This window comes from Hyla sarda, chromosome 1 (genome assembly GCF_029499605.1).
Source record: "Hyla sarda isolate aHylSar1 chromosome 1, aHylSar1.hap1, whole genome shotgun sequence".
Lineage (NCBI taxonomy): Eukaryota > Metazoa > Chordata > Amphibia > Anura > Hylidae > Hyla > Hyla sarda.
The window spans coordinates 620,644,344-620,671,341 of record NC_079189.1 but is presented as its reverse complement, the minus strand read 5'-3'; the positions used below and the strand labels follow the sequence as shown (position 1 = coordinate 620,671,341).

Here is a 26,998-nt window from a genome sequence, read left to right as displayed (position 1 = left end):
AGTGATACATTGTATGATAGGAGATTAGATTGTGATCTCCTGGGGTCAGGGATGATGGGAGTGATACATTGTATGTGATAGGAGATTATATTGTGAGCTCCTGGGGTCAGAGATGATGGGAGTGATACATTGTATGATAGGAGATTAGATTGTCATCTCCTGGGGTCAGGGATGATGGGAGTGATGATACATTGTATGATAGGAGATTAGATTGTGATCTCCTGGGTTCAGGGATGATGGGAGTGATACATTGTATGATAGGAGATTAGATTGTGATCTCCTGGGGTCAGGGATGATGGGAGTGATACATTGTATGATAGGAGATTAGATTGTGAGCTCCTGGGGTCAGGGATGATGGGAGTGATACATTGTATGATAGGAGATTAGATTGTGAGCTCCTGGGGTCAGGGATGATGGGAGTGATACATTGTATGTGATAGGAGATTAGATTGTGATCTCCTGGGGTCAGGGATGATGGGAGTGATACATTGTATGATAAGAGATTAGATTGTGATCTCCTGGGGTCAGGGATGATGGGAGTGATACATTGTATGTGATAGGAGATTAGATTGTGATCTCCTGGGGTCAGAGATGATGGGAGTGATACATTGTATGATAGGAGATTAGATTGTGATCTCCTGAGGTCAGGGATGATGGGAGTGATACATTGTATGATAGGAGATTAGATTGTGATCTCCTGAGGTCAGGAATGATGGGAGTGATACATTGTATGATAGGAGATTAGATTGTGAGCTCCTAGGGTCAGGGATGATGGGAGTGATACATTGTATGATAGGAGATTAGATTGTGATCTCCTGGGGTCAGGGATGATGGGAGTGATTCATTGTATGATAGGAGATTAGATTGTGATCTCCTGGGGTCAGGGATGATGGGAGTGATTCATTGTATGATAGGAGATTAGATTGTGATCTCCTGGGGTCAGAGATGATGGGAGTGATACATTGTATGATAGGAGATTATATTGTGAGCTCCTGGGGTCAGGGATGATGGGAGTGATGATACATTGTATGTGATAGGAGATTAGATTGTGATCTCCTGGGGTCAGGGATGATGGGAGTGATACATTGTATGATAGGAGATTAGATTGTGATCTCCTGGGGTCAGGGATGATGGGAGTGATACATTGTATGTGATAGGAGATTAGATTGTGATCTCCTGGGGTCAGAGATGATGGGAGTGATACATTGTATGTTATAGGAGATTAGATTGTGAGCTCCTGGGGTCAGGGATGATGAGAGTGATACATTGTATGTGATAGGAGATTAGATTGTGATCTCCTGGGGTCAGGCATGATGGGAGTGATACATTGTATGATAGGAGATTAGATTGTGATCTCCTGGGGTCAGGGATGATGGGAGTGATACATTGTATGTGATAGGAGTTAGATTGTGATCTCCTGGGGTCAGGGATGATGGGAGTGATACATTGTATGTGATAGGAGATTAGATTGTGAGCTCCTGGGGTCAGGGATGATGGGAGTGATACATTGTATGTGATAGGAGATTAGATTGTGAGCTCCTGTGGTCAGGGATGATGGGAGTGATACATTGTATGATAGGGGATTAGATTGTGAGCTCCTGGGGTTAGGGATGATGGGAGTGATACATTGTATGATAAGAGATTAGATTGTGATCTCCTGGGGTCAGGGATGATGGGAGTGATACATTGTATGTGATAGGAGATTAGATTGTGATCTCCTGGGGTCAGGGATGATGGGAGTGATACATTGTATGATAGAAGATTAGATTGTGAGCTCCTGGGGTCAGGGATGATGGGAGTGATACATTGTATGTGATAGGAGATTAGATTGTGATCTCCTGGGGTCAGGGATGATGGGAGTGATACATTGTATGATAGGAGATTAGATTGTGATCTCCTGGGGTCAGGGATGATGGGAGTGATACATTGTATGTGATAGGAGATTAGATTGTGATCTCCTGGGGTCAGGGATGATGGGAGTGATACATTGTATGATAGAAGATTAGATTGTGAGCGCCGGGGGTCAGGGATGATGGGAGTGATACATTGTATGTGATAGGAGATTAGATTGTGATCTCCTGGGGTCAGGGATGATGGGAGTGATACATTGTATGATAGGAGATTAGATTGTGATCTCCTGGGGTCAGGGATGATGGGAGTGATACATTGTATGTGATAGGAGATTAGATTGTGATCTCCTGAGGTCAGGGATGATGGGAGTGATACATTGTATGATAGGAGATTAGATTGTGATCTCCTGGGGTCAGGGATGATGGGAGTGATACATTGTATGTGATAGGAGATTAGATTGTGAGCTCCTGGGGTCAGGGATGATGGGAGTGATACATTGTATGATAGGAGATTAGATTGTGATCTCCTGGGGTCAGGGATGATGGGAGTGATACATTGTATGTGATAGGAGATTAGATTGTGATCTCCTGGGGTCAGGGATGATGGGAGTGATACATTGTATGATAGGAGATTAGATTGTGAGCTCCTGGGGTCAGGGATGATGGGAGTGATACATGGTATGATAGGAGATTAGATTGTGAGCTCCTGGGGTCAGGGATGATGGGAGTGATACATTGTATGATAGGAGATTAGATTGTGATCTCCTGGGGTTAGGGATGATGGGGGTGATACATTGTATGATAGGAGATTAGATTGTGATCTCCTGGGGTCAGGGATGATGGGAGTGATACATTGTATGATAGGAGATTAGATTGTGATCTCCTGGGGTCAGGGATGATGGGAGTGATACATTGTATGATAGGAGATTAGATTGTGAGCTCCTGGGGTCAGGGATGATGGGAGTGATACATTGTATGATAGGAGATTAGATTGTGATCTCCTGGGGTCAGGGATGATGGGAGTAATACATTGTATGATAGGAGATTAGATTGTGATCTCCTGGGGTCAGGGATCATGGGAGTGATGATACATTGTATGATAGGAGATTAGATTGTGATCTCCTGGGGTCAGGGATGATGGGAGTGATACATTGTATGATAGGAGATTAGATTGTGATCTCCTGGGGTCAGGGATGATGGGAGTGATACATTGTATGATAGGAGATTAGATTGTGAGCTCCTGGGGTCAGGGATGATGGGAGTGATACATTGTATGATAGGAGATTAGATTGTGAGCTCCTGGGGTCAGGGACGATGGGAGAGATACATTGTATGTGATAGAAGATTAGATTGTGATCTCCTGGGGTCAGGGATGATGGGAGTGATACATTGTATGATAGGAGATTAGATTGTGATCTCCTGGGGTCAGGGATGATGGGAGTGATACATTGTATGTGATAGGAGATTAGATTGTGATCTCCTGGGGTCAGAGATGATGGGAGTGATACATTGTATGATAGGAGATTAGATTGTGAGCTCCTAGGGTCAGGGATGATGGGAGTGATACATTGTATGATAGGAGATTAGATTGTGATCTCCTGGGGTCAGGGATGATGGGAGTGATTCATTGTATGATAGGAGATTAGATTGTGATCTCCTGGGGTCAGAGATGATGGGAGTGATACATTGTATGATAGGAGATTAGATTGTGATCTCCTGGGGTCAGGGATGATGGGAGTGATACATTGTATGATAGGAGATTAGATTGTGAGCTCCTGTGGTCAGGGATGATGGGAGTGATACATTGTATGATAGGGGATTAGATTGTGAGCTCCTGGGGTTAGGGATGATGAGAGTGATACATTGTATGTGATAGGAGATTAGATTGTGATCTCCTGGGGTCAGGGATGATGGGAGTGATACATTGTATGTGATAGGAGATTAGATTGTGATCTCCTGGGGTCAGGGATGATGGGAGTGATACATTGTATGATAGAAGATTAGATTTTGAGCTCCTGGGGTCAGGAATGATGGGAGTGATACATTGTATGTGATAGGAGATTAGATTGTGATCTCCTGGGGTCAGGGATGATGGGAGTGATACATTGTATGATAGGAGATTAGATTGTGATCTCCTGGGGTCAGGGATGATGGGAGTGATACATTGTATGATAGGAGATTAGATTGTGATCTCCTGGGGTCAGGGATGATGGGACTGATACATTGTATGATAGAAGATTAGATTGTGAGCTCCTGGGGTCAGGGATGATGGGAGTGATACATTGTATGTGATAGGAGATTAGATTGTGATCTCCTGGGGTCAGGGATGATGGGAGTGATACATTGTATGATAGGAGATTAGATTGTGATCTCCTGGGGTCAGGGATGATGGGAGTGATACATTGTATGTGATAGGAGATTAGATTGTGATCTCCTGGGGTCAGGGATGATGGGAGTGATACATTGTATGATAGGAGATTAGATTGTGCGCTCCTGGGGTCAGGGATGATGGGAGTGATACATGGTATGATAGGAGATTAGATTGTGAGCTCCTGGGGTCAGGGATGATGGGAGTGATACATTATATGATAGGAGATTAGATTGTGATCTCCTGGGGTCATGGATGATGGGAGTGATACATTGTATATGATAGGAGATTAGATTGTGATCTCCTGGGGTCAGGGATGATGGGAGTGATACATTGTATGATAGGAGATTAGATTGTGATCTCCTGGGGTCAGGGATGATGGGAGTGATACATTGTATGATAGGAGATTAGATTGTGAGCTCCTGGGGTCAGGGATGATGGGAGTGATACATTGTATGTGATAGGAGATTAGATTGTGATCTCCTGGGGTCAGGGATGATGGGAGTGATACATTGTATGATAGGAGATTAGATTGTGATCTCCTGGGGTCAGGGATGATGGGAGTGATACATTGTATGTGATAGGAGATTAGATTGTGATCTCCTGGGGTCAGAGATGATGGGAGTGATACATAGTATGATAGGAGATTAGATTGTGAGCTCCTAGGGTCAGGGATGATGGGAGTGATACATTGTATGAAAGGAGATTAGATTGTGATCTCCTGGGGTCAGGGATGATGGGAGTGATACATTGTATGTGATAGGAGATTAGATTGTGATCTCCTGGGGTCAGGGATGATGGGAGTGATACATTGTATGTGATAGGAGATTAGATTGTGAGCTCCTGGGGTCAGGGATGATGGGAGTGATACATTGTATGAAAGGAGATTAGATTGTGAGCTCCTGGGGTCAGGGATGATGAGAGTGATACATTGTATGATAGAAGATTAGATTGTGAGCTCCTGGGGTCAGGGATGATGGGAGTGATACATTGTATGTGATAGGAGATTAGATTGTGAGCTCCTGTGGTCAGGGATGATGGGAGTGATACATTGTATGGTAGGGGATTAGATTGTGAGCTCCTGGGGTTAGGGATGATGGGAGTGATACATTGTATGATAGGAGATTAGATTGTGATCTCCTGGGGTCAGGGATGATGGGAGTGATACATTGTATGTGATAGGAGATTAGATTGTGATCTCCTGGGGTCAGGGATGATGGGAGTGATACATTGTATGATAGAAGATTAGATTGTGAGCTCCTGGGGTCAGGGATGATGGGAGTGATACATTGTATGTGATAGGAGATTAGATTGTGATCTCCTGGGGTCAGGGATGATTGGAGTGATACATTGTATGATAGGAGATTAGATTGTGATCTCCTGGGGTCAGGGATGATGGGAGTGATACATTGTATGATAGAAAATTAGATTGTGAGCTCCTGGGGTCAGGGATGATGGGAGTGATACATTGTATGTGATAGGAGATTAGATTGTGATCTCCGGGGGTCAGGGATGATGGGAGTGATACATGGTATGATAGGAGATTAGATTGTGAGCTCCTGGGGTCAGGGATGATGGGAGTGATACATTGTATGATAGGAGATTAGATTGTGATCTCCTGGGGTCAGGGATGATGGGAGTGATACATTGTATGATAGGAGATTAGATTGTGATCTCCTGGGGTCAGGGATGATGGGGGTGATACATTGTATGATAGGAGATTAGATTGTGATCTCCTGGGGTCAGGGATGATGGGAGTGATACATTGTATGATAGGAGATTAGATTGTGATCTCCTGGGGTCAGGGATGATGGGAGTGATACATTGTATGATAGGAGATTAGATTGTGAGCTCCTGGGGTCAGGGATGATGGGAGTGATACATTGTATGATAGGAGATTAGATTGTGATCTCCTGGGGTCAGGGATGATGGGAGTGATACATTGTATGATAGGAGATTAGATTGTGATCTCCTGGGGTCAGGGATGATGGGAGTGATGATACATTGTATGATAGGAGATTAGATTGTGATCTCCTGGGGTCAGGGATGATGGGAGTGATACATTGTATGATAGGAGATTAGATTGTGATCTCCTGGGGTCAGGGATGATGGGAGTGATACATTGTATGATAGGAGATTAGATTGTGAGCTCCTGGGGTCAGGGATGATGGGAGTGATACATTGTATGATAGGAGATTAGATTGTGATCTCCTGGGGTCAGAGATGATGGGAGTGATACATTGTATGATAGGAGATTAGATTGTGAGCTACTAGGGTCAGGGATGATGGGAGTGATACATTGTATGTGATAGGAGATTAGATTGTGATCACCTGGGGTCAGGGATGATGGGAGTGATACATTGTATGATAGGAGATTAGATTGTGATCTCCTGGGGTCAGGGATGATGGGAGTGATACATTGTATGATAGGAGATTAGATTGTGATCTCCTGGGGTCAGGGATGATGGGAGTGATACATTGTATGTGATAGATTAGATTGTGATCTCCTGGGGTCAGGGATGATGGGAGTGATACATTGTATGTGATAGGAGATTAGATTGTGAGCTCCTGGGGTCAGAGATGATGGGAGTTATACATTGTATGATAGGAGATTAGATTGTGACCTCCTGGGGTCAGGGATGATGGGAGTGATACATTGTATGATAGGAGATTAGATTGTGACCTCCTGGGGTCAGGGATGATGGGAGTGATACATTGTATGTGATAGGAGATTAGATTGTGAGCTCCTGGGGTCAGGGATTATGGGAGTGATACATTGTATGATAGGAGATTAGATTGTGAGCTCCTGGGGTCAGAGATGATGGGAGTGATACATTGTATGATAGGAGATTAGATTGTGAGCTCCTGGGGTCAGGGATGATGGGAGTTATACATTGTATGATAGGAGATTAGATTGTGACCTCCTGGGGTCAGGGATGATGGGAGTGATACATTGTATGATAGGAGATTAGATTGTGACCTCCTGGGGTCAGGGATGATGGGAGTGATACATTGTATGTGATAGGAGATTATATTGTGAGCTCCTGGGGTCAGGGATGATGGGAGTGATACACTGTATGATAGGAGATTAGATTGTGAGCTCCAGGGGTCAGGGATGATGGGGGTGATACATTGTATGATAGGAGATTAGATTGTGATCTCCTGGGGTCAGGGATGATGGGAGTGATACATTGTATGATAGGAGATTAGATTGTGATCTCCTGGGGTCAGGGATGATGGGAGTGATACATTGTATGATAGGAGATTAGATTGTGAGCTCCAGGGGTCAGGGATGATGGGGGTGATACATTGTATGATAGGAGATTAGATTGTGATCTCCTGGGGTCAGGGATGATGGGAGTGATACATTGTATGATAGGAGATTAGATTGTGACCTCCTGGGGTCAGGGATGATGGGAGTGATACATTGTATGATAGGAGATTATATTGTGATCTCCTGGTGTCAGGGATGATGGGAGTGATACATTGTATGATAGGAGATTAGATTGTGATCTCCTGGGGTCAGGGATGATGGGAGTGATACATTGTATGATAGGAGATTAGATTGTGATCTCCTGGGGTCAGGGATGATGGGAGTGATACATTGTATGATAGGAGATTAGATTGTGAGCTCCTGGGGTCAGGGATGATGGGAGTGATACATTGTATGTGATAGGAGATTAGATTGTGATCTCCTGGGGTCAGGTATGATGAGAGTGATACATTGTATGATAGGAGATTAGATTGTGAGCTCCTGGGGTCAGGGATGATGGGAGTGATACATTGTATGATAGGAGATTAGATTGTGATCTCCTGGGGTCAGGGATGATGGGAGTGATACATTGTATGATGGGAGATTAGATTGTGATCTCCTGGGGTCAGGGATGATGGGAGTGATACATTGTATGTGGTAGGAGATTAGATTGTGATCTCCTGGGGTCAGGGATGATGGGAGTGATACATTGTATGATAGGAGATTAGATTGTGATCTCCTGGGGTCAGGGATGATGGGAGTGATACATTGTATGATAGGAGATTAGATTGTGATCTCCTGGGGTCAGGGATGATGGGAGTGATACATTGTATGTGATAGGAGATTAGATTGTGATCTCCTGGGGTCAGGGATGATGGGAGTGATACATTGTATGATAGGAGATTAGATTGTGAGCTCCTGGGGTCAGGGATGTTGGGAGTGATACATTGTATGATAGGAGATTAGATTGTGAGCTCCTGGGGTCAGGGATGATGGGAGTGATACATTGTATGTGATAGGAGATTAGATTGTGATCTCCTGGGGTCAGGGATGATGGGAGTGATACATTGTATGATAGGAGATTAGATTGTGAGCTCCTGGGGTCAGGGATGTTGGGAGTGATACATTGTATGATAGGAGATTAGATTGTGATCTCCTGGGGTCAGGGATGATGGGAGTGATACATTGTATGATAGGAGATTAGATTGTGAGCTCCTGGGGTCAGGGATGATGGGAGTGATACATTGTATGTGATAGGAGATTAGATTGTGATCTCCTGGGGTCAGGGATGATGGGAGTGATACATTGTATGCAATAGGAGATTAGATTGTGATCTCCTGGGGTCAGGGATGATGGGAGTGATACATTGTATGATAGAAGATTAGATTTTGAGCTCCTGGGGTCAGGAATGATGGGAGTGATACATTGTATGTGATAGGAGATTAGATTGTGATCTCCTGGGGTCAGGGATGATGGGAGTGATACATTGTATGATAGGAGATTAGATTGTGATCTCCTGGGGTCAGGGATGATGGGAGTGATACATTGTATGATAGGAGATTAGATTGTGATCTCCTGGGGTCAGGGATGATGGGACTGATACATTGTATGATAGAAGATTAGATTGTGAGCTCCTGGGGTCAGGGATGATGGGAGTGATACATTGTATGTGATAGGAGATTAGATTGTGATCTCCTGGGGTCAGGGATGATGGGAGTGATACATTGTATGATAGGAGATTAGATTGTGATCTCCTGGGGTCAGGGATGATGGGAGTGATACATTGTATGTGATAGGAGATTAGATTGTGATCTCCTGGGGTCAGGGATGATGGGAGTGATACATTGTATGATAGGAGATTAGATTGTGCGCTCCTGGGGTCAGGGATGATGGGAGTGATACATGGTATGATAGGAGATTAGATTGTGAGCTCCTGGGGTCAGGGATGATGGGAGTGATACATTATATGATAGGAGATTAGATTGTGATCTCCTGGGGTCATGGATGATGGGAGTGATACATTGTATATGATAGGAGATTAGATTGTGATCTCCTGGGGTCAGGGATGATGGGAGTGATACATTGTATGATAGGAGATTAGATTGTGATCTCCTGGGGTCAGGGATGATGGGAGTGATACATTGTATGATAGGAGATTAGATTGTGAGCTCCTGGGGTCAGGGATGATGGGAGTGATACATTGTATGTGATAGGAGATTAGATTGTGATCTCCTGGGGTCAGGGATGATGGGAGTGATACATTGTATGATAGGAGATTAGATTGTGATCTCCTGGGGTCAGGGATGATGGGAGTGATACATTGTATGTGATAGGAGATTAGATTGTGATCTCCTGGGGTCAGAGATGATGGGAGTGATACATAGTATGATAGGAGATTAGATTGTGAGCTCCTAGGGTCAGGGATGATGGGAGTGATACATTGTATGAAAGGAGATTAGATTGTGATCTCCTGGGGTCAGGGATGATGGGAGTGATACATTGTATGTGATAGGAGATTAGATTGTGATCTCCTGGGGTCAGGGATGATGGGAGTGATACATTGTATGTGATAGGAGATTAGATTGTGAGCTCCTGGGGTCAGGGATGATGGGAGTGATACATTGTATGAAAGGAGATTAGATTGTGAGCTCCTGGGGTCAGGGATGATGAGAGTGATACATTGTATGATAGAAGATTAGATTGTGAGCTCCTGGGGTCAGGGATGATGGGAGTGATACATTGTATGTGATAGGAGATTAGATTGTGAGCTCCTGTGGTCAGGGATGATGGGAGTGATACATTGTATGGTAGGGGATTAGATTGTGAGCTCCTGGGGTTAGGGATGATGGGAGTGATACATTGTATGATAGGAGATTAGATTGTGATCTCCTGGGGTCAGGGATGATGGGAGTGATACATTGTATGTGATAGGAGATTAGATTGTGATCTCCTGGGGTCAGGGATGATGGGAGTGATACATTGTATGATAGAAGATTAGATTGTGAGCTCCTGGGGTCAGGGATGATGGGAGTGATACATTGTATGTGATAGGAGATTAGATTGTGATCTCCTGGGGTCAGGGATGATGGGAGTGATACATTGTATGATAGGAGATTAGATTGTGATCTCCTGGGGTCAGGGATGATGGGAGTGATACATTGTATGATAGAAAATTAGATTGTGAGCTCCTGGGGTCAGGGATGATGGGAGTGATACATTGTATGTGATAGGAGATTAGATTGTGATCTCCGGGGGTCAGGGATGATGGGAGTGATACATGGTATGATAGGAGATTAGATTGTGAGCTCCTGGGGTCAGGGATGATGGGAGTGATACATTGTATGATAGGAGATTAGATTGTGATCTCCTGGGGTCAGGGATGATGGGAGTGATACATTGTATGATAGGAGATTAGATTGTGATCTCCTGGGGTCAGGGATGATGGGGGTGATACATTGTATGATAGGAGATTAGATTGTGATCTCCTGGGGTCAGGGATGATGGGAGTGATACATTGTATGATAGGAGATTAGATTGTGATCTCCTGGGGTCAGGGATGATGGGAGTGATACATTGTATGATAGGAGATTAGATTGTGAGCTCCTGGGGTCAGGGATGATGGGAGTGATACATTGTATGATAGGAGATTAGATTGTGATCTCCTGGGGTCAGGGATGATGGGAGTGATACATTGTATGATAGGAGATTAGATTGTGATCTCCTGGGGTCAGGGATGATGGGAGTGATGATACATTGTATGATAGGAGATTAGATTGTGATCTCCTGGGGTCAGGGATGATGGGAGTGATACATTGTATGATAGGAGATTAGATTGTGATCTCCTGGGGTCAGGGATGATGGGAGTGATACATTGTATGATAGGAGATTAGATTGTGAGCTCCTGGGGTCAGGGATGATGGGAGTGATACATTGTATGATAGGAGATTAGATTGTGATCTCCTGGGGTCAGAGATGATGGGAGTGATACATTGTATGATAGGAGATTAGATTGTGAGCTACTAGGGTCAGGGATGATGGGAGTGATACATTGTATGTGATAGGAGATTAGATTGTGATCACCTGGGGTCAGGGATGATGGGAGTGATACATTGTATGATAGGAGATTAGATTGTGATCTCCTGGGGTCAGGGATGATGGGAGTGATACATTGTATGATAGGAGATTAGATTGTGATCTCCTGGGGTCAGGGATGATGGGAGTGATACATTGTATGTGATAGATTAGATTGTGATCTCCTGGGGTCAGGGATGATGGGAGTGATACATTGTATGTGATAGGAGATTAGATTGTGAGCTCCTGGGGTCAGAGATGATGGGAGTGATACATTGTATGATAGGAGATTAGATTGTGAGCTCCTGGGGTCAGGGATGATGGGAGTTATACATTGTATGATAGGAGATTAGATTGTGACCTCCTGGGGTCAGGGATGATGGGAGTGATACATTGTATGATAGGAGATTAGATTGTGACCTCCTGGGGTCAGGGATGATGGGAGTGATACATTGTATGTGATAGGAGATTAGATTGTGAGCTCCTGGGGTCAGGGATTATGGGAGTGATACATTGTATGATAGGAGATTAGATTGTGAGCTCCTGGGGTCAGAGATGATGGGAGTGATACATTGTATGATAGGAGATTAGATTGTGAGCTCCTGGGGTCAGGGATGATGGGAGTTATACATTGTATGATAGGAGATTAGATTGTGACCTCCTGGGGTCAGGGATGATGGGAGTGATACATTGTATGATAGGAGATTAGATTGTGACCTCCTGGGGTCAGGGATGATGGGAGTGATACATTGTATGTGATAGGAGATTATATTGTGAGCTCCTGGGGTCAGGGATGATGGGAGTGATACACTGTATGATAGGAGATTAGATTGTGAGCTCCAGGGGTCAGGGATGATGGGGGTGATACATTGTATGATAGGAGATTAGATTGTGATCTCCTGGGGTCAGGGATGATGGGAGTGATACATTGTATGATAGGAGATTAGATTGTGATCTCCTGGGGTCAGGGATGATGGGAGTGATACATTGTATGATAGGAGATTAGATTGTGAGCTCCAGGGGTCAGGGATGATGGGGGTGATACATTGTATGATAGGAGATTAGATTGTGATCTCCTGGGGTCAGGGATGATGGGAGTGATACATTGTATGATAGGAGATTAGATTGTGACCTCCTGGGGTCAGGGATGATGGGAGTGATACATTGTATGATAGGAGATTATATTGTGATCTCCTGGTGTCAGGGATGATGGGAGTGATACATTGTATGATAGGAGATTAGATTGTGATCTCCTGGGGTCAGGGATGATGGGAGTGATACATTGTATGATAGGAGATTAGATTGTGATCTCCTGGGGTCAGGGATGATGGGAGTGATACATTGTATGATAGGAGATTAGATTGTGAGCTCCTGGGGTCAGGGATGATGGGAGTGATACATTGTATGTGATAGGAGATTAGATTGTGATCTCCTGGGGTCAGGTATGATGAGAGTGATACATTGTATGATAGGAGATTAGATTGTGAGCTCCTGGGGTCAGGGATGATGGGAGTGATACATTGTATGATAGGAGATTAGATTGTGATCTCCTGGGGTCAGGGATGATGGGAGTGATACATTGTATGATGGGAGATTAGATTGTGATCTCCTGGGGTCAGGGATGATGGGAGTGATACATTGTATGTGGTAGGAGATTAGATTGTGATCTCCTGGGGTCAGGGATGATGGGAGTGATACATTGTATGATAGGAGATTAGATTGTGATCTCCTGGGGTCAGGGATGATGGGAGTGATACATTGTATGATAGGAGATTAGATTGTGATCTCCTGGGGTCAGGGATGATGGGAGTGATACATTGTATGTGATAGGAGATTAGATTGTGATCTCCTGGGGTCAGGGATGATGGGAGTGATACATTGTATGATAGGAGATTAGATTGTGAGCTCCTGGGGTCAGGGATGTTGGGAGTGATACATTGTATGATAGGAGATTAGATTGTGAGCTCCTGGGGTCAGGGATGATGGGAGTGATACATTGTATGTGATAGGAGATTAGATTGTGATCTCCTGGGGTCAGGGATGATGGGAGTGATACATTGTATGATAGGAGATTAGATTGTGAGCTCCTGGGGTCAGGGATGTTGGGAGTGATACATTGTATGATAGGAGATTAGATTGTGATCTCCTGGGGTCAGGGATGATGGGAGTGATACATTGTATGATAGGAGATTAGATTGTGAGCTCCTGGGGTCAGGGATGATGGGAGTGATACATTGTATGATAGGAGATTAGATTGTGATCTCCTGGGATCAGGGATGATGGGAGTGATACATTGTATGATAGGAGATTAGATTGTGAGCTCCTGGGGTCAGGGATGATGGGAGTGATACATTGTATGTGATAGGAGATTAGATTGTGATCTCCTGGGGTCAGGGATGATGGGAGTGATACATTGTATGTGATAGGAGATTAGATTGTGATCTCCTGGGGTCAGGGATGATGGGAGTGATACATTGTATGATAGGAGATTAGATTGTGAGCTCCTGGGGTCAGGGATGATGGGAGTGATACATTGTATGTGATAGGAGATTAGATTGTGATCTCCTGGGGTCAGGGATGATGGGAGTGATGCATTGTATGATAGGAGATTAGATTGTGATCTCCTGGGGTCAGGGATGATGGGAGTGATGATACATTGTATGATAGGAGATTAGATTGTGATCTCCTGGGGTCAGGGATGATGGGAGTGATACATTGTATGTGATAGATTAGATTGTGATCTCCTGGGGTCAGGGATGATGGGAGTGATACATTGTATGATAGGAGATTAGATTGTGATCTCCTGGGGTCAGGGATGATGGGAGTGATACAATGTATGATAGGAGATTAGATTGTGAGCTCCTGGGGTCAGGGATGATGGGAGTGATACATTGTATGATAAGAGATTAGATTGTGAGCTCCTGGGGTCAGGGATGATGGGAGTGATACATTGTATGATAGGAGATTAGATTGTGATCTCCTGGGGTCAGGGATGATGGGAGTGATACATTGTATGATAGGAGATTAGATTGTGAGCTCCTGGGGTCAGGGATGATGGGGGTGATACATTGTATGATAAGAGATTAGATTGTGAGTTCCTGGGGTCAGGGATGATGGGAGTGATACATTGTATGATAGGAGATTAGATTGTGATCTCCTGGGGTCAGGGATGATGGGAGTGATACATTGTATGATAGGAGATTAGATTGTGATCTCCTGGGGTCAGGGATGATGGGAGTGATACATTGTATGATAGGAGATTAGATTGTGAGCTCCTGGGGTCAGGGATGATGGGAGTGATACATTGTATATTATAGGAGATTAGATTGTGATCTCCTGGGGTCAGGGATGATGGGAGTGATGATACATTGTATGTGATAGGAGATTAGATTGTGATCTCCTGGGGTCAGGGATGATGGGAGTGATACATTGTATGTGATAGGAGATTAGATTGTGAGCTCCTGGGGTCAGGGATGATGGGAGTGATACATTGTATGTAATAGGAGATTAGATTGTGAGCTCCTGGGGTCAGGGATGATGGGAGTGATACATTGTATGATAGGAGATTAGATTGGGAGCTCCTGGGGTCAGGGATGATGGGAGTGATACATTGTATGATAGGAGATTAGATTGTGATCTCCTGGGGTCAGGGATGATGGGAGTGATACATTGTATGATAGGAGATTAGATTGTGATCTCCTGGGGTCAGGGATGATGGGAGTGATACATTGTATGATAGGAGATTAGATTGTGAGCTCCTGGGGTCAGGGATGATGGGAGTGATACATTGTATGATAGGAGATTAGATTGTGAGCTCCTGGGGTCAGGGATGATGGGAGTGATACATTGTATGATAGGAGATTAGATTGTGATCTCCTGGGGTCAGGGATGATGGGAGTGATACATTGTATGTGATAGGAGATTAGATTGTGATCTCCTGGGGTCAGGGATGATGGGAGTGATACATTGTATGATAGGAGATTAGATTGTGATCTCCTGGGGTCAGGGATGATGGGAGTAATACATTGTATGATAGGAGATTAGATTGTGATCTCCTGGGGTCAGGGATGATGGGAGTGATACATTGTATGATAGGAGATTAGATTGTGATCTCCTGGGGTCAGGGATGATGGGAGTGATACATTGTATGATAGGAGATTAGATTGTGATCTCCTGGGGTCAGGGATGATGGGAGTAATACATTGTATGATAGGAGATTAGATTGTGATCTCCTGGGGTCAGGGATGATGGGAGTGATACATTGTATGTGATAGGAGATTAGATTGTGATCTCCTGGGGTCAGGGATGATGGGAGTGATACATTGTATGATAGGAGATTAGATTGTGAGCTCCTGGGGTCAGGGATGATGGGAGTGATACATTGTATGATAGGAGATTAGATTGTGATCTCCTGGGATCAGGGATGATGGGAGTGATACATTGTATGATAGTAGAGTAGATTGTGAGCTCCTGGGGTCAGGGATGATGGGGGTGATGTTTCTCACCTTGTATACATATATATACAATAATCGTCCCCATTATTACACAGATCACTAATAAGAGGCCAAATAACGATTTCTTTATCCTAGAGAAGTGTCCTGTGGAGAGAGAAGCGGTGATTAATATGGCGCCAACACAGTCTGAAGCGCAGTACAATCAGGCGGAGAGAGAATGAGAATCATACGAAGAAATAGTAATAAAATCATCGGTGGCCATAAGAGCTGACGCTCTACAGGACCCACTGACCGCGCTCAATAATCCTCTCACATTCCTCTATGTCCCCTCCGAGGGCCGAGTGGAAACTTCTACCTCCCCCTATTCTGGTAATAGTCCGTTCCACCTTATAAAGTATACACTGAGTGACCACGTTATTACAGCCGCCATGTAACAGAACGATGCGTCTCCATTACAGAAGTAATAACAAGTGTAAGTGATTATAGCGCGCTGTCACCACAAGGGGGCGGTATATATATCACATCTATAGGTAATAACATGTGTAAGTGATTATACTGCGCTGTCACCACAAGGGGGCGGTATATATCACATCTATAGGTAATAACAAGTGTAAGTGATTATACTGCGCTGTCACCACAAGGGGGCGGTATATATCACATCTATAGGTAATAACAAGTGTAAGTGATTATACTGCGCTGTCACCACAAGGGGGCGGTATATATCACATCTATAGGTAATAACAAGTGTAAGTGATTATACTGCGCTGTCACCACAAGGGGGCGGTATATATCACATCTATAGGTAATAACAAGTGTAAGTGATTATACTGCGCTGTCACCACAAGGGGGCGGTATATATATCGCATCTATAGGTAATAACAAGTGTAAGTGATTATACTGCGCTGTCACCACAAGGGGGCGGTATATATCACATCTATAGGTAATAACAAGTGTAAGTGATTATACTGCGCTGTCACCACAAGGGGGCGGTATATATCACATCTATAGGTAATAACAAGTGTAAGTGATTATACTGCGCTGTCACCACAAGGGGGCGGTATATATCACATCTATAGGTAATAACAAGAGTAAGTGATTATATTGCGCTGTCACCACAAGGGGGCGCTATATATCACATCTATAGGTAATAACATGTGTAAGTGATTATACTGCGCTGTCACCACAAGGGGGCGGTATATATCACATCTATAGGTAATAACATGTGTAAGTGATTATACTGCGCTGTCACCACAAGGGGGCGGTATATATCACATCTATAGGTAATAACAAGTGTAAGTGATTATACTGCGCTGTCACCACAAGGGGGCGGTATATATCACATCTATAGGTAATAACAAGTGTAAGTGATTATACTGCGCTGTCACCACAAGGGGGCGGTATATATCACATCTATAGGTAATAACAAGTGTAAGTGATTATACTGCGCTGTCACCACAAGGGGGCGGTATATATCACATCTATAGGTAATAACATGTGTAAGCGATTATACTGCGCTGTCACCACAAGGGGGCGGTATATATCACATCTATAGGTAATAACAAGTGTAAGTGATTATATTGCGCTGTCACCACAAGGGGGCGGTATATATCACATCTATAGGTAATAACAAGTGTAAGTGATTATACTGCGCTGTCACCACAAGGGGGCGGTATATATCACATCTATAGGTAATAACAAGAGTAAGTGATTATACTGCGCTGTCACCACAAGGGGGCGGTATATATCACATCTATAGGTAATAACAAGAGTAAGTGATTATACTGCGCTGTCACCACAAGGGGGCGGTATATATAACATCTATAGGTAATAACAAGTGTAAGTGATTATACTGCGCTGTCACCACAAGGGGGCGGTATATATCACATCTATAGGTAATAACAAGTGTAAGTGATTATACTGCGCTGTCACCACAAGGGGGCGGTATATATCACATCTATAGGTAATAACAAGTGTAAGTGATTATACTGCGCTGTCACCACAAGGGGGCGGTATATATCACATCTATAGGTAATAACAAGAGTAAGTGATTATACTGCGATGTCACCACAAGGGGGCGGTATATATCACATCTATAGGTAATAACTAGTGTAAGTGATTATACTGCGCTGTCACCACAAGGGGCGGTATATATCACATCTATAGGTAATAACAAGAGTAAGTGATTATACTGCGCTGTCACCACAAGTGGGCGGTATATATCACATCTGTAAGTGATTATAGTGTTTTTACACAATTTCACCATTCTCTCATACTCTGCGTCTGTCTCTGATGATGTGCGGCCTCGCTCCATGTCCTCTGATTTCTGGATTTTATGCTGCACTCCGGGTCATAATGTCCAAAGGATAGGGGATAAGATGTTCCCAATGGAGTACCCCTTTAAGACCCAAGGGACTCGGAAGTCAGGACGGACTCAATCATTGTAATCCACGATCCATCACATTATACCAGAACTGACCTGACGTCTTCCTCAGTCTACAGCTGGGTTCATGGTCGTCCATGGTGATGAGACGTGGGGCTCCCGCCGATCACCTCCCCGGTGTCTTCTATAAACTAAAGTTTATCTGACTATGCTTTTTCCTTAAAATCTCATCCCACACTATGGAAAACCATCTGCAACCATCAGTGGCTCAGACTACTCCAGAATACTGACCGCAAGACTTTCCGCACAGTCTAGAAGTGTCCACAACCCTCAGAGGGACATTTCATGGTGGACTCTAAGCCAAGATTCAGCTCCAACAAAAATTTGGTGAAATACCCAGAGGCCGGCGGTGACAGTCATCAATGTTCAGGCAGATAGGGACCTCATCTAGAGGAACGGCGTCTGGTCTCCATACATGGTTCTTCTCTTACCTTTAGGATGAGGTGTTGTCTCGCGCAGCGGAGGCCTCGCATCTGTCAGGTTCAGCTGAGCATAGAACACTGGGTCGGCCATCCCTTGTCTGATGATCTGGCGGCTTCCACAGTCCTCGCTCCTCTGAGCTCTGCACAGTCCTGCCTTGTAGTAAGTAGGAAACCAGTCAACGAGAAAAAATAGGGCAGCGTGGCCACAAGTAGGACAATGTGTTAAAATATCTTCTTCGACAAGACAATGGAAAAAATTAGTTTTTTTGGTGAAAATTTTTGAGTTTATTTTTTGTGCTGTCTTTGTTCATGCCGGTAGGTTTATGGCTGACACTTGACTTCTCTTACTGACCCGACTCAAGAATCGTAAAGTTCAGTCCTTTGGCTCCAGCCATAACCCTGCCCTGATGCCCTTTTTCCCCTACTGGTTTTTGTTTTTATTGAAAAGCCGAGGTCCGTGCTCTCGAGTCACACAAGTGTAAGAAAAAAGTGTTCACACAAAAAAAACGTGCACAAGGATGCGGAAGGAGAGAGGCCCCCAACAAACCAAACCCTTCCCCTCCAGGCCAGAAGGCACCTACAAGGTTCTAAGTACGATGTCCCCTTTTGCCGAAGCTACTCAGGGACCAAAAAGTGCTCCTGGTGAACAACTAGGCAAAAACCAATTTGTCACCAAGGAGCCAGTAAAACTTGTTCGGCATTCCTGCCGAAACAGAAATGCCACGAGGTATGGAAGGGAGGTGAGGAACCTCCACACACACCTCCCCTAGACCGGCAGAAGGGACACCAAGAAGGGCTACCGCACCCTGGCCAAATCCCAGTGAACATACTAGGACTTACAGTTAGCCTTCTCACCCTTTCCCCAATAAGACCTGTCGGCATTTATTAACCATAAACCCATAGATATATAACGGTTTTGTCACTAATCTGCTAGGTTTGGGGGGTAGCATACCTAGCAGTCTGTGTGGGGAGGGAGCATAGCTAGCACTCTGTGTGAGGGGCAGCACACCTAGCAGTCTGTGTGTGTGGGTGGGGTGGTATACCTAGCAGTCTGTGTGTGTGGGTGGGGTGGTATACCTAGTAGTCTGTGTGAGGGGAAGAATACTTAGCAGTCTGTGCTGGGGGCAGCATACCGAGCACTCAGTGTGAGGGGCAGCATACCGAGCAGTCTGTGTGGGGGGCAGTGTACCGAGCACTCCGTGTGAGGGGACGCATACCTAGCAGTCTGTGTGAGGGGCAGCATACCTAGCAATCTGTGTGGGGGGCAGCATACCAAGCAGTCTGTGTGGGGGGCAGCATACCGAGCACTCCGTGTGAGGGGCAGCATACTGAGCAGTCTGTGTGGGGGGCAGCATACCTAGCAGTCTGTGTGTGGGGGCAGCATACCTAGCACTCTGTGTGGGGGCAGCATACCTAGCACTCTGTGTGGGGGGCAGCATACCTAGCAGTCTGTGTGGGGGCAGCATACCGAGCAGTCTGTGTGGGGGGCAGCATACCTAGCAGTCTGTGTGGGGGAAACATACCGAGCACTCCGTGTGAGGGGAAGCATACTGAGCAGTCTGTGTGGGGGGCAGCATACCTAGCAGTCTGTGTGTGGGGGCAGCATACCTAGCACTCTGTGTGGGGGCAGCATACCTAGCAGTCTGTGTGGGGGGCAGCATACCTAGCAGTCTGTGTGGGGGGCAGCATACCTAGCAGTCTGTGTGGGGGGCAGCATACCTAGCAGTCTGTGTGGGGGAAACATACCTAGCACTCCGTGTGAGGGGAAGCATACCTAGCAGTCTGTGTGGGGGGCAGCATACCTAGCAGTCTGTGTGTGGGGAGCAGCATACCAATCAGTCTGTGTGGGGGCCAGCATACCGAGCAGTCTGTGTGGGGGGCAGCATATCTGGCAGTCTGTGTGGGGGCAGCATACCTGGCAGTCTGTGTGGGGGCAGCATACCTGGCAGTCTGTGTGGGGGCAGCATACATGGCAGTCTGTGTGGGGGGCAGCATACCTAGCAGTCTGTGTGGAGGGCGGTATACCTAGCAGTCTGTGTGGGGGGCAGCATACCGAGCACTCCGTGGGAGGGGCAGAATACTGAGCAGTCTGTGTGTGGGGGCAGCATACCTAGCACTCTGTGTGGGGGCAGCATACCTAGCAGTCTGTGTGGGGGCAGCATACCTAGCAGTCTGTGTGAGGGGCAGCATACCGAGCAATCCGTGTGGGGGGCGGTATACCTAGCAGTCTGTGTGGGGGGCGGTATACCTAGCAGTCTGTGTGGGGGGCAGCATACCTAGCAGTCCGTGTGAGGGGAAGCATACCTAGCTGTCTGTGTGGGGGCAGCATACCTAGCAGTCGGTGTGGGGGCAGCATACCTAGCAGTCTGTGTGGGGGGAGCAGCATACCGAGAACTCCGTGTGGGGGGCGGTATACCTAGCAGTCTGTGTGGGGGGCAGCATACCTAGCAGTCTGTGTGGGGGCAGCATACCTAGCAGTCCGTGTGAGGGGAAGCATACCTAGCAGTCTGTGTGGGGGGCAGCATACCTAGCAGTCGGTGTGGGGGGAGCATACCTAGCAGTCTGTGTGGGGGCAGCATACCTAGCAGTCGGTGTGGGGGGCAGCATACCTAGCAGTCTGTGTGGGGGGAGCAGCATACCGAGCACTCCGTGTGAGGGGCAGCATACCGAGCAGTCTGTGTGGGGGGCAGCATACCGAGCACTCCGTGTGAGGGGCAGCATACCGAGCAGTCTGTGTGGGGGGCAGCATACCTAGCAGTCTGTGTGGGGGCAGCATACCTAGCAGTCTGTGTAGGGGCAGCATACCTAGCACTCTGTGTGCGGGCAGCATACCTAGCAGTCTGTGTGGGGGCAGCATACCTTGCAGTCTTTGTGGGGGCAGCATACCTAGCAGTCAGTGTAGGGGGCGGCATAAATAGCAGTCTGTGTGGGGGGCAGCATACCTAGCAGTCTGTGTGGGGGGCAGCATACCTAGCAGTCTGTGTTGGGGGCGGCATACCTAGCAGTCTGTGTGGGGGGCAGCATACCTAGCAGTCTGTGTGGGGGCAGCATACCTAGCAGTCGGTGTGGGGGCAGCATACCTAGCAGTCTGTGTGGGGGGCAGCATACCTAGCAGTCTGTGTGGGGGGCGGCATACCTAGCAGTCTGTGTGGGGGGCGGCATACCTAGCAGTCTGTGTGGGGGGCAGCATTCCTAGCAGTCTGTGTGGGGGCAGCATACCTAGCAGTCTGTGTGGGGGCAGCATACCTAGCAGTCTGTGTGGGGGGCAGCATACCTAGCAGTCTGTGTGGGGGGCAGCATACCTAGCAGTCTGTGTGGGGGGCAGCATACCTAGCAGTCTGTGTGGGGAGGCAGCATATCTAGCAGTCTGTGTGGGGGGGCAGCATACCGAGCACTCCGTGTGAGGGGCAGCATACCGAGCAGTCTGTGTGGGGGGCAGCATACCGAGCACTCCGTGTGAGGGGCAGCATACCGAGCAGTCTGTGTGGGGGGCAGCATACCTAGCAGTCTGTGTGGGGGCAGCATACTGAGCAGTCTGTGTGTGGGGGCAGCATACCTAGCAGTCTGTGTCGGGCGGTGGTATACCTAGCAGTCTGTGTGGGGGGAGCAGCATACCGAGCACTCCGTGTGAGGGGCAGCATACCGAGCAGTCTGTGTGGGGGGCAGCATACCGAGCGCCCCGTGTGAGGGGCAGCATACCGAGCAGTCTGTGTGGGGGGCAGCATACCTAGCAGTCTGTGTGGGGGCAGCATACTGAGCAGTCTGTGTGTGGGGGCAGCATACCTAGCACTCTGTGTGCGGGCAGCATACCTAGCAGTCTGTGTGGGGGCAGCATACCTAGCAGTCAGTGTAGGGGGCGGCATACCTAGCAGTCTGTGTGGGGGGCAGCATACCTAGCAGTCTTTGTGGGGGCAGCATACCTAGCAGTCAGTGTAGGGGGCGGCATACCTAGCAGTCTGTGTGGGGGGCAGCATACCTAGCAGTCTGTGTGGGGGGCAGCATACCTAGCAGTCTGTGTGGGGGGTGGCATACCTAGCAGTCTGTGTGGGGGGCGGCATACCTAGCAGTCTGTGTGGGGGGCGGCATACCTAGCAGTCTGTGTGGGGGGCAGCATACCTAGCACTCTGTGTGCGGGCAGCATACCTAGCAGTCTGTGTGGGGGCGGCATACCTAGCAGTCTGTGTGCGGGCAGCATACCTAGCAGTCTGTGTGGGGGGCAGCATACCTAGCAGTCTGTGTGGGGGCAGCATACCTAGCAGTCCGTGTGAGGGGAAGCATACCTAGCAGTCTGTGTGGGGGGCAGCATACCTAGCAGTCGGTGTGGGGGGAGCATACCTAGCAGTCTGTGTGGGGGGCAGCATACCTAGCAGTCGGTGTGGGGGGAGCATACCTAGCAGTCTGTGTGGGGGCAGCATACCTAGCAGTCGGTGTGGGGGCAGCATACCTAGCAGTCTGTGTGGGGGGAGCAGCATACCGAGCACTCCGTGTGAGGGGCAGCATACCGAGCAGTCTGTGTGGGGGGCAGCATACCGAGCACTCCGTGTGAGGGGCAGCATACCGAGCAGTCTGTGTGGGGGGCAGCATACCTAGCAGTCTGTGTGGGGGCAGCATACCTAGCAGTCTGTGTGGGGGCAGCATACCTAGCACTCTGTGTGCGGGCAGCATACCTAGCAGTCTGTGTGGGGGCAGCATACCTTGCAGTCTTTGTGGGGGCAGCATACCTAGCAGTCAGTGTAGGGGGCGGCATACCTAGCAGTCTGTGTGGGGGGCAGCATACCTAGCAGTCTGTGTGGGGGGCAGCATACCTAGCAGTCTGTGTGGGGGGCGGCATACCTAGCAGTCTGTGTGGGGGGCAGCATACCTAGCAGTCTGTGTGGGGGCAGCATACCTAGCAGTCGGTGTGGGGGCAGCATACCTAGCAGTCTGTGTGGGGGGCAGCATACCTAGCAGTCTGTGTGGGGGGCAGCATACCTAGCAGTCTGTGTGGGGGGCGGCATACCTAGCAGTCTGTGTGGGGGGCGGCATACCTAGCAGTCTGTGTGGGGGCAGCATACCTAGCAGTCTGTGTGGGGGGCAGCATACCTAGCAGTCTGTGTGGGGGGCAGCATACCTAGCAGTCTGTGTGGGGGGCAGCATACCTAGCAGTCTGTGTGGGGAGGCAGCATATCTAGCAGTCTGTGTGGGGGGGCAGCATACCGAGCACTCCGTGTGAGGGGCAGCATACCGAGCAGTCTGTGTGGGGGGCAGCATACCTAGCAGTCTGTGTGGGGGCAGCATACTGAGCAGTCTGTGTGTGGGGGCAGCATACCTAGCAGTCTGTGTCGGGCGGTGGTATACCTAGCAGTCTGTGTGGGGGGAGCAGCATACCGAGCACTCCGTGTGAGGGGCAGCATACGGAGCAGTCTGTGTGGGGGGCAGCATACCGAGCGCCCCGTGTGAGGGGCAGCATACCGAGCAGTCTGTGTGGGGGGCAGCATACCTAGCAGTCTGTGTGGGGGCAGCATACCGAGCAGTCTGTGTGTGGGGGCAGCATACCTAGCACTCTGTGTGCGGGCAGCATACCTAGCAGTCTGTGTGGGGGCAGCATACCTAGCAGTCAGTGTAGGGGGCGGCATACCTAGCAGTCTGTGTGGGGGGCAGCATACCTAGCAGTCTTTGTGGGGGCAGCATACCTAGCAGTCAGTGTAGGGGGCGGCATACCTAGCAGTCTGTGTGGGGGGCAGCATACCTAGCAGTCTGTGTGGGGGGCAGCATACCTAGCAGTCTGTGTGGGGGGTGGCATACCTAGCAGTCTGTGTGCGGGCAGCATACCTAGCAGTCTGTGTGCGGGCAGCATACCTAGCAGTCTGTGTGGGGGGCAGCATACCTAGCAGTCTGTGTGGGGGGCAGCATACCTAGCAGTCGGTGTGGGGGGAGCATACCTAGCAGTCTGTGTGGGGGCAGCATACCTAGCAGTCGGTGTGGGGGCAGCATACCTAGCAGTCTGTGTGGGGGGAGCAGCATACCGAGCACTCCGTGTGAGGGGCAGCATACCGAGCAGTCTGTGTGGGGGGCAGCATACCGAGCACTCCGTGTGAGGGGCAGCATACCGAGCAGTCTGTGTGTGGGGCAGCATACCTAGCAGTCTGTGTGGGGGCAGCATACCTAGCAGTCTGTGTGGGGGCAGCATACCTAGCACTCTGTGTGCGGGCAGCATACCTAGCAGTCTGTGTGGGGGCAGCATACCTTGCAGTCTTTGTGGGGGCAGCATACCTAGCAGTCAGTGTAGGGGGCGGCATACCTAGCAGTCTGTGTGGGGGGCAGCATACCTAGCAGTCTGTGTGGGGGGCAGCATACCTAGCAGTCTGTGTGGGGGGCGGCATACCTAGCAGTCTGTGTGGGGGGCAGCATACCTAGCAGTCTGTGTGGGGGCAGCATACCTAGCAGTCGGTGTGGGGGCAGCATACCTAGCAGTCTGTGTGGGGGGCAGCATACCTAGCAGTCTGTGTGGGGGGCAGCATACCTAGCAGTCTGTGTGGGGGGCGGCATACCTAGCAGTCTGTGTGGGGGGCGGCATACCTAGCAGTCTGTGTGGGGGCAGCATACCTAGCAGTCTGTGTGGGGGGCAGCATACCTAGCAGTCTGTGTGGGGGGCAGCATACCTAGCAGTCTGTGTGGGGGGCAGCATACCTAGCAGTCTGTGTGGGGAGGCAGCATATCTAGCAGTCTGTGTGGGGGGAGCAGCATACCGAGCACTCCGTGTGAGGGGCAGCATACCGAGCAGTCTGTGTGGGGGGCAGCATACCGAGCGCCCCGTGTGAGGGGCAGCATACCGAGCAGTCTGTGGGGGGGGCAGCATACCTAGCAGTCTGTGTGGGGGCAGCATACCGAGCAGTCTGTGTGTGGGGGCAGCATACCTAGCACTCTGTGTGCGGGCAGCATACCTAGCAGTCTGTGTGGGGGCAGCATACCTAGCAGTCAGTGTAGGGGGCGGCATACCTAGCAGTCTGTGTGGGGGGCAGCATACCTAGCAGTCTTTGTGGGGGCAGCATACCTAGCAGTCAGTGTAGGGGGCGGCATACCTAGCAGTCTGTGTGGGGGGCAGCATACCTAGCAGTCTGTGTGGGGGGCAGCATACCTAGCAGTCTGTGTGGGGGGTGGCATACCTAGCAGTCTGTGTGCGGGCAGCATACCTAGCAGTCTGTGTGCGGGCAGCATACCTAGCAGTCTGTGTGGGGGGCAGCATACCTAGCAGTCTGTGTGGGGGGCAGCATACCTAGCAGTCTTTGTGGGGGCAGCATACCTAGCAGTCAGTGTAGGGGGCGGCATACCTAGCAGTCTGTGTGGGGGGCAGCATACCTAGCAGTCTGTGTGGGGGGCAGCATACCTAGCAGTCTGTGTGGGGGGTGGCATACCTAGCAGTCTGTGTGCGGGCAGCATACCTAGCAGTCTGTGTGCGGGCAGCATACCTAGCAGTCTGTGTGCGGGCAGCATACCTAGCAGTCTGTGTGGGGGGCAGCATACCTAGCAGTCTGTGTGGGGGGCAGCATACCTAGCAGTCTTTGTGGGGGCAGCATACCTAGCAGTCAGTGTAGGGGGCGGCATACCTAGCAGTCTGTGTGGGGGGCAGCATACCTAGCAGTCTGTGTGGGGGGTGGCATACCTAGCAGTCTGTGTGCGGGCAGCATACCTAGCAGTCTGTGTGCGGGCAGCATACCTAGCAGTCTGTGTGGGGGGCAGCATACCTAGCAGTCTGTGTGGGGGGCAGCATACCTAGCAGTCGGTGTGGGGGGAGCATACCTAGCAGTCTGTGTGGGGGCAGCATACCTAGCAGTCGGTGTGGGGGCAGCATACCTAGCAGTCTGTGTGGGGGGAGCAGCATACCGAGCACTCCGTGTGAGGGGCAGCATACCGAGCAGTCTGTGTGGGGGGCAGCATACCGAGCACTCCGTGTGAGGGGCAGCATACCGAGCAGTCTGTGTGGGGGGCAGCATACCTAGCAGTCTGTGTGGGGGCAGCATACCTAGCAGTCTGTGTGGGGGCAGCATACCTAGCACTCTGTGTGCGGGCAGCATACCTAGCAGTCTGTGTGGGGGCAGCATACCTTGCAGTCTTTGTGGGGGCAGCATACCTAGCAGTCAGTGTAGGGGGCGGCATACCT

At 48.7% G+C, this 26,998-nt stretch overlaps 1 protein-coding gene across 1 annotated transcript in view; it reads right to left on the bottom strand.

Annotated features, from left to right (window-relative positions):
- Positions 1-18,967, bottom strand: part of LOC130312636 (early activation antigen CD69-like) — a 63,760-nt gene extending 44,793 nt beyond the window's left edge. The window contains exons 1-2 of the mRNA XM_056552587.1: positions 18,868-18,967; positions 16,048-16,140 (exon numbers count right to left, since the gene is read on the bottom strand). Coding sequence (XP_056408562.1) covers positions 16,048-16,140; positions 18,868-18,949 — 175 coding nt within the window. The 5' untranslated portion in view covers positions 18,950-18,967. The remainder of the gene's footprint in view (positions 1-16,047; positions 16,141-18,867) is intronic.
- Positions 18,968-26,998: the final 8,031 nt, after the last annotated feature.